We start from the raw sequence: 12,213 nt of genomic DNA, 5'->3' as shown, positions 1-12,213 counted from the left end.
ATAATATTATTAAAACTATTTTTGATGGTTACATAAAATGAGAATCTCCCAAACTTTTGGGAGAGAGAGAGACAATCATTCTGATTCAGATTTGGCCGATGTAAAAAGGCTTCGCAACTTTCTTTGAAAAGGCACAGAAGCAATTTTATATTTAAAATTGCTTCTGTGGAGAAGACGAGCTTCATTCCACTGGATACTTTGTTTAGTGTAAATACTATGTTGTGCCAGACCAGACTTTTGAGGTTTCATGTATTCAATATAATACTGATGTTCATTAATTCTTTTTTCCACAGAACCTGTCTGCCCAAAGTATGTCAGATTACATTCACAAGGTATCTGGTAAACACCAGCTAATGATAGAGGTGTCAATTTGTCTTTTGTTGATGGCAACAGATGAGAAACTTTGTTAATTGGAAAATATATGGTAATAAGGTGATATTTCTTCAAAATTCTACCAATAGGTTCAGATGTAACAGAAATATAAGGAATTAGAACTCCTGTGGTCTGTTGAAGAATCCTGAGGTGTTGGAACATAGGAGTCAATTATCTGCTGAATTTGATTAGGATTGTAACCATTAAATTCCATTAAAGTTTTGATAATGAGAAGTTCTTGTTGTAATCTTGAGGGAGAGGAGCACACATTATGTGCTCTATTAATTAAAGACTTGATAACACCATTTTTTGAGAGGTGTGATGAGCAGACTTTTGATGAATGCATCTGCCAGTAGAGGTAGGTTTTCGATAAACACTGGTTGATAAATTACCGGAGATGAAATAAATTACTCATCTGATGCCATCAACAAAAGACAAATTGTCACTTCTGTCATTAGCTGGTGTTTACCAGATACCTTGTAAATGCAATCTGACATACTTTGGGCAGATAAGCCATTCTGTGGAAAAAAGAATTAATGAACACCAGTATTATATTGAATACATGAAACCTCAAAAGTTTGGTCTGGCACAACATAGTATTGACACTAAACACAATATTCAGTGCGATAAAGCTCATCTTCTCCATAGAAGCAGTTTTAAATATGAACACCTTTTCAAAGAAAGTTGCAAAGCCTTTTTATATCAGCCAAATCTGAATCGGAATGATTGTCTCTCACCCAGAAGTTTGGGAGATTCTCATTTTATGTAACTATCAAAAATAATTTTAATAACATTATTTATTAATATATTAATTTCTAGCAAGTGGCAACAGTTTTTGATTGGTAAACTGATTGTTGTATGCACCTTGTATTCCCATTTCTTTAATTTGCTTGTTTCCATGCACTGATTATGTACTGTTATTTTCGGTATGAAGTATCTGTACTTTCATTTCGTTAAAGTTAATTACTGTGGTTATCATGTAGTTTGTTGTTTATAATGAGCATATGTAACTTGATCACTGATAAAGTTTATAGGCATTTCAGTTAAAGGTGAGTGGATAGATCATGTACAGAGTTGGAAAGTTTTTCCTCCCAGAAACTCGGGTTTCATTCCATAAAATGGGAACCAGCTGGAACCTGCAAAATGTTAACTGCCTCCATACTACACACAAAAGTGCATGCACCCATACAATCATTTCACTGATTAATGTTTACAAAATGAAAGAGCCAAATACCTTTTGTCTCTTAATGTATGCATCAAACAGCTTTCAAAGAAATTCTTCCCTAGAGAGTTGTGGAGTGGGAAAATTCAGTGATATCTAAATCTTGAAATCTGAAATATAGGATTCTATTTACTTCATTTCAACTGATATGAAATTTCGCATATCATTTGGTGTGTGCAATGTAGTTTCTTTCTGTGCATTATTTTAACACAAATAGTAGTACCATTCTGCTTTGTTTCCAGTATGATTATTCTGAATAAGTAATGAGCATAAATGAGTAAAACTATAATCTTTGACTTTTACAGTATAGAAATGCAGATATCCAGTACTATATTACAAAATGTTTGCCTACATATATATATATATATGTGTATGTATGTGTGTGTGTTTGTGATATTTCTTTGTTTCTCCCCCTTAGTTGCATTTATACATGAAGTTTTTTCCTAAAGAAAAGTGGAAACCTATTTATGAGTACAGGTAAATAGATATTTTTAAGTGAACTGTTTGTGGATTGTTTTTCATTATTATAATGTATAAAGAATAAACAAGATAGTAACTGATTCTGAATAAAGATATCTCCCTTGCGGTGACGTTACATCTGGTTGTGAGCAGAGACGAGGTGCCTACTCATGCACCGATGCTTCTGCTACAGTCTCCTGTAGACTCCCATGTTAACGAAATGACTGTTAGAAGGGAAAGAGTTTGATTTTCAAGTTGTACTGATGAGCCATAATTTTCTTTGGTGCTGTTATAACTATAAGATAAGAAATCGAAGACATGCAAATTTTGAAATTTTAGGTGTATTCAAGTCCTTTCAAGTGATACCATATTCTAATAATTCTAACACTAAGAATAAATTTGAAATTTACAAATTCTTTGTATGTGAAGATGCTGCTTTGTCTACATGGATGCACACAGAATATGCAGCAAGTTCATCTACATCTTCAGATATTTATTATGTAACAGATAGTGATCACTGTGTAATTTAAATATGGGAATGGAATCATGATTCTTTCTGCAAGTGTTGCTCCATTTGGATTCAGCTATCATATGACAATACACCATGAATGAAGTAAGAGTATACTTGATATTCAAGCAGAATGCTTGCATCCTCCATGGATAATGGAATCCACATCCTCAATGTAAATACAGCTGTGGGATTAGATGGGATATCGGCTTGGATTTTGTGAGACTGTGTGAGGGAACTTCTATTTACCTGATCTCTGACCAGGCTCTTTAATTTGGGTCTCAGCTCTGGTAGGGTTTCAAGGGAGTGGAAAGAGGGTGAAATAATTCCCCTGCATATGGGAAGTTCTAAGACTGTGGTAGCAAATTATAGACCAATCAGTATCTCAGTCGCAGTGGTAAAAGTACTGGAAAAATTGGTCAGAAAGAGAATTCAAGAATGGGTGAATAAGAATGTGATCCTGTATGAGGGACAACATGGCTGTGTGAAAAGTAGGTCATGCCTTAGTAATTTACTGTCTTTTTATAATGGAGTAACAGCTGAGTTACTCCATTATACAGGAAATGGCTATACAATGATTCTTCTGAATTTTGCAAAGGCATTTGACAGAATACCACATAAAACCATTTTGCAAATTATGACAAATGAGGATTGTTATGATGATGGTCAGATATCAAAAAGTGGTATATGGAGAGGCAGAATCTAGTGATGTGCTGCAAGGTTCAGTGCTGGGACTACTACTGTTTACTTTATGCATAAATGATGTAGAAAATAACCTGAAAAGAAATTCAATTGTTTGCTGATGATGTGAAATTAGGTCAAGTAATAGTTAATCAAGGAAGGCATTGTGGAGTGCTTATAGGATGATTTAAATAGACTGTCAGTATGCACAAAAGATAATGGATGTCAGTTTAATATGGAGAAATATAAAGTTATGCATTTTGGGATAAATAAATTACAAGCTGTGTACCACATTAATGAAACTGTACTTCAGGAAATAGATGAAGCTAAAGATTTAGTGGTGGTGGTGGTGGTAGACAAAGGGTTAAAGTTTAGAGGACATATTGCTAAGGTTGCTAAAGTAGCTCATAAGATTATTTGGGTATCGAAGAACACACTAACAAATAGAGATAAGAAGTTGTTATTCCACTTTATAAGGTCTTGATATATCCACATATGGATTATTGGGCTCAGGTCTAGGTTTCTTGGGGATTTCTGGGTTTCTTTGGGGATGTGGAAGCAGTGGAGAAGATTCACAGGCAAGCAACCAAGATGTGAGTGGTCTGTGGAATGTTCTCTAATAGGATAGATTGAGTGTGTGCAGATTTCAGAAGTTGGTTGATAGGCTAAAAAGAGGGGGATATGATAGAAACATTTAAGTTGTTTAAAGGGTTTTATAGGATTGATGCAGGGGAAATGTTTCAGCACTTGGTTAGAGGAGCCAGAACAAGAGGTCATCCCTGGAAGTTGAATAAAGGTGTGGTTAGTAGGAGCATAAGGACTAGATTTTTTGCTTGATGAGTTGTGAATGAGTGGAATGGGTTGCCAGAATCAGTTGAATGCTTTTCTGTTAGTGGGTTCAAGGAGAGATATGATAGATTGTGTGGATAATTTGGGTCTTCCATGATGAGTCTTTAGACTCCATGGACGTGCCCATACAACAATACTAATAATAATAATTCCATGAAGAATGATTTCTATGCAGAGCCTAGAAATCAGCCACTACCTATGTGGTAGATGACTTTCATCATCCAGTGGGAATCCCTCCACACACACACACACACACACACACATACATACCACCTTTGTGCATGCAGTGCAGGTGACATCATTTATTGGAAATGCCTAATCCACTGTAATTAACTTGAAATCCAGTACTTCTTCCATTCAAGGTGCGACAGTAATGTAGTTCTGTAGGCTGTCACCAGATAGTACATGGGACCAGATCTGATGATAATGTATCAAGCTTTGTGATCAGCTAACAAATGATCCTGCTGCTATCTACTCCACCAGATCATGCCTGGGGGAAGCCAAGTATAATAGTATACAGGGAAACTGTTCAGGTCACACTTTTTATGCATATTCCAATCACACAAAAGGTTGTAAACTTATCATATATTATCATATAATATATAATAAGGCTAAGGGTGAGATAATCCAGAAACTCTGCTCTTGAGAGCAAAACTGTCTACAAAAACATAGTACTTGTTCAAGTCATTTCAGGCCTCCGATAAGCAGAGAGATGGTCTCACACTGCGTGATGAAATTCATCTATCCCCCAAAGAGAAAACATCCACATCCTTAGTTGGATTCAAATATTAACAACCTGCTAGTTTCTACTTTCCCTTGAATTTTCAATGACGGTGTGTAGATATTGTGAATTCTATATACAGATGTTATGCCTGTTCATTTTCCTGACACAAGTAATGTGGTGGGACTTTGTCGCTCAAACACACATTGTCAAATCTTTCTTTTAAGTTTACACAGTGGTCAGCATTTATTGTGAAGAATTTATGGAGACAAAAACACACAGGTTGGAGTAATTACTTTACTTTTAATTACAAAAATAATTTATAATTATAAATAGAGGACCCACCAGCAACCTGTATAGCATCCAGAACATGATAACAGAACCCCAACACAAGAAAACCTTAACATAAGAGGAACTGTAGAGATGTGTTTAATGTAGTTCCACTATAAACCTTTTTTATTTTAATTTTTTTTTTGATCATCGGTATATTATTATACTTACATGTATAAAATTTATTTTCTTTTGTTAATAATTAATTTTTATTTGTGTATAATTTATTATTACTTTTTTCACCAGAGGTCAGGCTACGGTAAACAATTAACAGAGCATTTAGATTTATCATACTTTTGTGTAGTGTCATGTAAGTATTTTAATAATTACAAATAATAATTATTTTATTATTATTTTTTTTTTTTCACCAGAGGTCCGACTAGGGTAAACAATTAGCAGAGCATTTAGATTTATTGTACTTTTGTCAAACACCTTGACAAGGATGGTTGCATCTTCTAGTGAACATGATCATCTGTTTCTTCAGTACATGTGGTCACCCAGGATTTTTCCCTTTATGGATGCAATTGATCTCTTGAAATTCGTAATACCATTTATAAATGGAATTTGCAGTTGGAAAATTCTTATCCTTCTTCCTTCTAAATGCTTGCTAATCAGACATTTGTGTAATGAAACTTTGAGACAAAGCGTGTTCCTGTCTACTCATCTTTCTGTGCACAAAATTAGCAGTGCAATATATCATGCTACTTTGGCCAAACAGGCAGGACAGTGAATATCAGAATTTTGGAACACAAGGATTACATCTGGTTTCACCAGTACAGCCACTCTGGGCTTGCAGACCATGCTCTGGATACATGCCACAGAATATGGTGGAAGAAAGCCACAGTAATACATGACAGCAAGTATAAATTTGAAAGACTGTTCTAGCCCTAAGAAACATGCCAAACCTCAACAAATTTGGATGCATGAGACTGCCCCAAATTTGGGAGACGTACATCTTGAGAACTTCAGCCCAGCGGCCAAGAATACCTAATATAGCACACTAGGGGGCACCATCAGGACTTTAGGAAAAACAGTAGTTTCCCCGCTTCGACCTCATTTGCTGTTTTTAGTGCCTGCATGCACGTCTCTTAATCCTATGTTCCCATGAAGATGGCAACATGACATTGCTGAAATATAGGAAGTATATATTAAAGTTTATTTTAATTTATATTCCAGTACACATTGTGAATTGCTTAAGTTATTTAGTAATCATGTGCAACCAACGTATAAGCCTTTCTACGAGAAATATATCATGCACTCTAGTGATAACTGTCAGGAACTAATTCTTGCAACTAATTCTACACTAAAACTCTTTTTCAAAGTATTCATGTTGCATTTTCCTATTGCTAATTGTTTCTTTGTAAAAAAAATTAGAAATTGTTTACATCATTTTGGCTCACCCTGTAGATTAATTTGAAGCAAATAGTTGATAGAAAGCATGTGGACTATCGAAATATCTTTAATAATAGACTGTTACACTAGTCTAGCTGGCATAATTGAACTAGCTTGGAGACTAAATTTGTAGTTGTATAAACTTCACAACATTTGTCCTGCAATTAGAAAATCTGGATTTGAATCCTGTCTAGGATGTCAGGAACTTTTTCTAAGGATTCTTCAACTGAAGATGAATTAGCCAATCTCAAATGGAGTGGCAGGGCTTTTCATCCTATAAAACAACAAACCAGTAAAAGAACACACAACTGGTTTTGTAACAGTGTGTGTAAATCAACATTTCACATTTTGTTGAGGAGCAACCACTTTGCTTATTTCACAGGTGCAGTGCATGCCATGTCTGGAGAATTACTGTTTTATCACAAATCTTAATCCTTCTCTATGGATTTTTTGCTAGCTGACTAATAAACTTACAGGGACGACCAAAGAAATAGTTTATTATAATGAAAAAAGAAAATTCTTTTCTGTGTTAAAGTTCCTTTAGCATAGAAGATGGAGTTTTTGGTCAGGACTTTTTAGTAGTTTGTTGTAGTGAATGAGTTCAAATGCTATTAATGATGTAGACTTTTCAAAACTGGATGTCACAAGTGCAACATGTATGCATGGTGAAATGTGAATGATATCTTTGTGGAGAAACTGAACAGGAAATGAGATAAAGTATGGATTTGTAGAAAGTGCGATATTTTATTAGATTACGGGTTATCAGTGAATGCAAAATGGACTGAGGGAGTGAAAGAATGCAAGAATGAAGAAACAAAAGTAAGTGATATGAACGCAAAAGGAAGTAGGAATGAGGAAACAGAAAACACATGCAGCAGAGCAGCATGTGTTTTCTGATAAAGAGGGAACAAGATTATGGGAACTAAAGATAGAGAAATTGCTGAAATGCAAGATTTGAATAAAATGTTCAAAATGAAATGAGGAATATGCAGAGTGATATTAGATATTTAGTGGAAACAAATAAAAGAAAAAAAGAGAAAAATAGGTGATAAATGACTCCAGAATAGAGTGTATGGAGATTCCATTGTTTAGGTGATTGATTAGATAATGAGAGAGTTCATATGGTCTGATATTTAGGTGGGAGAATGAGCAGGATAATTAAGCTTTGGATATGAGGAGGAAATGAGCAAGAGAGTTAGTGGTGGTTGTGGGAATAAATGATTTAGTTAGAAGGAGAATGTAAGGATGGATAGGATTTTACGAGGTTAAAAAATAACAGTATAGTGGGAAAGGTCAGTGTGTTGCCATGGTATGCAATGATGAGTTAAGACAGAAAGCATGAATCATAAATGGTATGCTGGCAGAGCTGTATGAGGAGAAAGGAGTGCAGTTTTCAGATGTGTGACATGTATTTAAAGGAAGAATGGATTTTTACAAAAATGGCAGATTATATTTGAATGGCTTTAGAGTGAGTGATCTGGAGAAACTGTCACTAGATGGAAGTGCAGTATGTGATGCAAGCAAGAAATCAGAAGTAAGAGGTGAAGTGAAAGATCAGGAGAGTGGAATGTGAGAGATGAAGAGAGAACGGGAATGCAAGAGGAAATGGGAGGTGGGGGACACATCGTAAAGAGTGGATGCTGAAAGTAGCAGTGAATGTGTATGGGAGATGATTAGCATAGAAATGGAATGGATCAAGATGCGAGTGGGCTAGTTGAGGCTGAGGAGATATATGAGGTAAGTAATGATAAAGGTGATTGGGCAGGTGTGGTGAGGAAATCACAACCAAGTGGCTTAGATAGGACTGGTTATAGACCTAAACGTGAACTGCTGTGTATATTTACAAATGCCAGGATTATCGGAAATAAGGGAGATGAAATTGTTTCACTGATTGATTTATTTGCCCAAAAATTCTTGGAATAAGTGAAACATGGTTGAATCAAGATGATATCCTGACAGGATTAGAAATGGAAGTATTTTTCACAAGGATAGAAAGGACAAGAAAGGTGAGGGAATGCTGCTGATGATAGCAGGGAAATTATCCACATAAGGTAGACGTGTAAGAGGGAAATAGTGGCAATCATTTTGAGGTAGAGTTTTACAGAAAGAAAGATTTAGTTGGATGTTGCTATAGGCCAGAGAATGTGAGGGAGGTGATGACAAAACATAAAAGCAACTTGGGTTACTGAACAAAGGAAGGGTAATATTATGGATGATTTAATTATGACAGCATAGATTGCAATGAAGAGATGGCATTTGGGAATGAGGAAAATTAATTTCTTGAGTTCTTGAGAGACAACTGTCTTAGCCTGTATGTATAGGAGGGCATGCAGGGTTAAAGAGTTTTAGATCTGATCATTTCATCAGAGGATATAATTGTGAGTGAGGTTTCACACTTTGCTCCAATTGGTGAGAGTGATCATGAAGTGATCACTTGGGTTGTGGCTAGCCATATGAAGACTTCTGTTAGGAAAAAATATATGTGAAATTGCAATGCTGGTGATTATGACAAGCTTAGGAGACAGCTTGGAGCTATTGCATGGAATGAGAAGTTGAACAGAAAGGAAATAAATGCTGTTTGAGAACTGACAAAGAAATACTTAACAGTATCAATGTGTGAATGTATTCCAAAGGTCAAAAGGTTGAATAAGGTAGGTGTCAAATGGATGAATGAGGTGGTTAAGCATGAAATCTGGAAGAAGAAAGTACTTTGGAAGCAGCACAAGATGAATAATGGGAATAATTAGTCGCAAGAACAATATAAAAAAGCAGGATAAGAGAGAGTGACTCAATGGGTAAGGATAGCAAAAGCACAAACTTTTGCAAACAGAAATTAGCAAATCAACCAAGAAAAACCCTTTGGAGTATTTTTGATATGTGGTAAGTAGAAAGAAGAACGAATATGGCCAGATGATGATGTTAATGGATGAAAGTGGAAGATGGGTAACTGCTGCAGAGGATATAGTCAAGGTATTCAGTGAGCATTTTATCAAGTGTTTCATCCTCAATGTGAAATCAGAAGCCCGAGTTTAGATAATGAAACGAGAGAAGATTTAATGGTGAGCAAGCAAGAGGTATATGAGGTTTTAAGTAAGCTCGCTTTCAATAAGGCAATAGGACTTGATGACATATTGTAAAAATATTATGCTTATTCTTAATTATTTTATTTTATTTATTTTATTTGTGCAATCTGTTAATACTACCACAACTGATTTCTGTCCCATCCCCACTCTTAAACAGACCTAAGGTTATCAGCCTGTTTAATATGTGCAGTTCCCCAACTTTTGCACGAATCAATTAGAAAAATTTGTTTTATTTACGGCTGCGGCATCTAATTGAATTAATATAGCTTGAAAGTTAAAGTGAGGAAAACAGGGATCATTAACTATGTAGAGATTTTCCCATATGTAAGTCGTGACTGCTAGAAATTGAATTTTGCATGCAGGTTCACTATTTTTTTGGAGATAGTGCATTGGCTAAAGAACAGGCCAGGTAGTTATAAAACAAAACATTTATTTTGAATTAGAACAATAGGTACAATACACAAAAATACCGAGAAGTTATCTCACTTAACCATTTAACATACAGGGAATACAGTTAATACAACAAAACTCATAGTGCGCTCAACGCTAAGTTAACTCATTAGACTTAAACATGTAATTGTCTCCTATGTCATAACCATGCACATATTTATCCACTACATATATAATTTAAAAAAAATCTTCCCTCAAAGACTATAACCAAATTATAGCCAAGCTGCATACATTTCCTTAATAACACTGTTCCCTCTCTTACAGCTAAGTACATATTCGTTATCTAAACAAACAAATTAACATAAACTTCCACAAAGACTGTGACTTAGTTATCGCCTGCTTATAAACAATTTCTAGTAAGCACATATGTAATTCAGAGTTATGCTTTCTTAACAATTATAAAACAGTGCTAACTTACATTTTCATTGGATATAGAGTCCAAATAAATTACAACAAACTTCATCAAGATTATCCTGGTTGATCTTTGCTGCTTGGACTACACTGGCGTTCTTTTATAGAAATTTCCTCCATCAAAAACTTGATATGGAACTTGCTGAAGTTACCACGAGGTTTGCGGATAACTGAGCTTTCGTAGCATGTTGATTCATCACTGGAACTTCATCAGAAAACTTACTGACTAGATGACGCTGGGTACCAACTACCTGGAGACACAAACTTGAGAGCCCTCAATGAGAGAAAATCGCTGAGAGCAAAAGCCTCAGCGATGAGAAGCAAAGCTGGTGACGGGAGAAAAACCTCAGCAACGAGAAGAAAAGCAAAAGCCCCCGACTGGAGAAAGGCCTCGCGACGAGAAAGAAAAGGCAAATGGAATCCCGGGCCAAGAGCCACAATCTCATTTTATATTGTATCTAGCTCTTTGTTCTCTATAATGTGATTTTCAGGATTAGCCTTTAGCATAATGACGTCATTGTTGCACCTTCCGTTAACATCGCTAGACCTTGCGACCTATGGTTGATATTTCATCATCGCTAATCTTGCTTAATCTCTACTTATAGCTTTACATACAAGTTAACGTATATGTTTTTTACACCATAATTATAACATTCTTTTAAGTACATTATATTTTTTAGAGTTCAAAATATTTAGAAAACCCTGGAAAATCAAATGCAAAAAATTAACAAAGTTTAATTATTTGCAAGAGATTTTACATCATCATGTATCTTAAAGGAATGTTCCAGGGAGTTAGCATCAGTCTTGGCCTACCTGTTTATCAAGTGTCTTGTAACAGCACAAGTTCCAACGGAGTGGAAGGAAAGTAAAATTGTTCCACTTCACAAAGGTGATGATAAGGCTACAAATTATAGGCCAGTTGTAGTTAAAGTATTGGAGAGGTTGGTGAGAAATAGGATATAAAAGTGAGTTGATAACAGTGGTATTCTTTGTGCTTGTCAGCATGGGTTTGTTAAGGGAGGTTGTTTTTGTCAACTTGCTTATGTACTATAATGAGGTCATGAATGTATTGGACAAGGGAGATTCATATATACAGTGGTATACTTAGATTTTGCAAAGACTTTTGATAAATTGTCACACCACAAGTTGGTCACTAAACTGAAGCAGATAGGATTAGATGATAGATTAGTGAGTTGGTTAAGTAGTTGGCTCCCAGATAGGTATCAGCCAGTTGTGTATGGGGGAGGGGGATACACTATCCTGGAAGAGAAAAATCGCTAGTGGTGTGCCACTGCAGTCTGTCTTGGGACCATTGTTATTTAAATATATATAATACACTGCTGTTTGCAGATGATGCAAAACTGGGGAGAATGATGAGGAATCAAGCATATGTTGTGGCCTTACAGGAGGATTTGAATAGATTGTATAAGTGGTCAACAGTATGGGACTGTCAGTTCAATGTTGCAAATTGTAAGGTTCTGAAATTTGGTAGGCAATAGTGGGATGCAAAGTATACACTTGGTGGGGAAATTTTGGAGGAAGTTTGAGGAGACAAAAGATACCTTGGAGTGGTGGTGGACAAGGATTTTGAAGTTCAGAAGTCACATTGCACAAGTTGTGACATCATAACATCAGACTATGGCAATGATGCAGAGGGCCTTAATGTGTGCAGAAATAAAAAGGTTCTGGTTCCGTTGTATAAGGCCTTGATCAGGCTTCATATCGATTATTGTAC

The 12,213-nt window shown here is 35.7% G+C and overlaps 1 protein-coding gene across 3 annotated transcripts in view; it reads left to right on the top strand.

The window, feature by feature from the left end:
• LOC150097647 (uncharacterized) overlaps positions 1 to 12,213 on the top strand; it is a 219,192-nt gene that overhangs the window by 100,033 nt on the left and 106,946 nt on the right. For all 3 annotated transcript variants that reach the window (XM_090407258.1, XM_090407257.1, XM_090407259.1), the window contains one exon: positions 2,013 to 2,071. In XM_090407258.1, the coding sequence (XP_090263384.1) occupies positions 2,013 to 2,071 (59 nt within the window). The remainder of the gene's footprint in view (positions 1 to 2,012; positions 2,072 to 12,213) is intronic.

The sequence above is a fragment of the Typopeltis vanoorti genome, chromosome 17, assembly GCF_054136105.1.
Source record: "Typopeltis vanoorti isolate ZY-2024b chromosome 17, IOZ_Tvanoo_1.0, whole genome shotgun sequence".
Lineage (NCBI taxonomy): Eukaryota > Metazoa > Arthropoda > Arachnida > Uropygi > Thelyphonidae > Typopeltis > Typopeltis vanoorti.
Note: the sequence above shows the minus strand (reverse complement) of the source record. Positions and strands in the feature narration are given on the sequence as shown.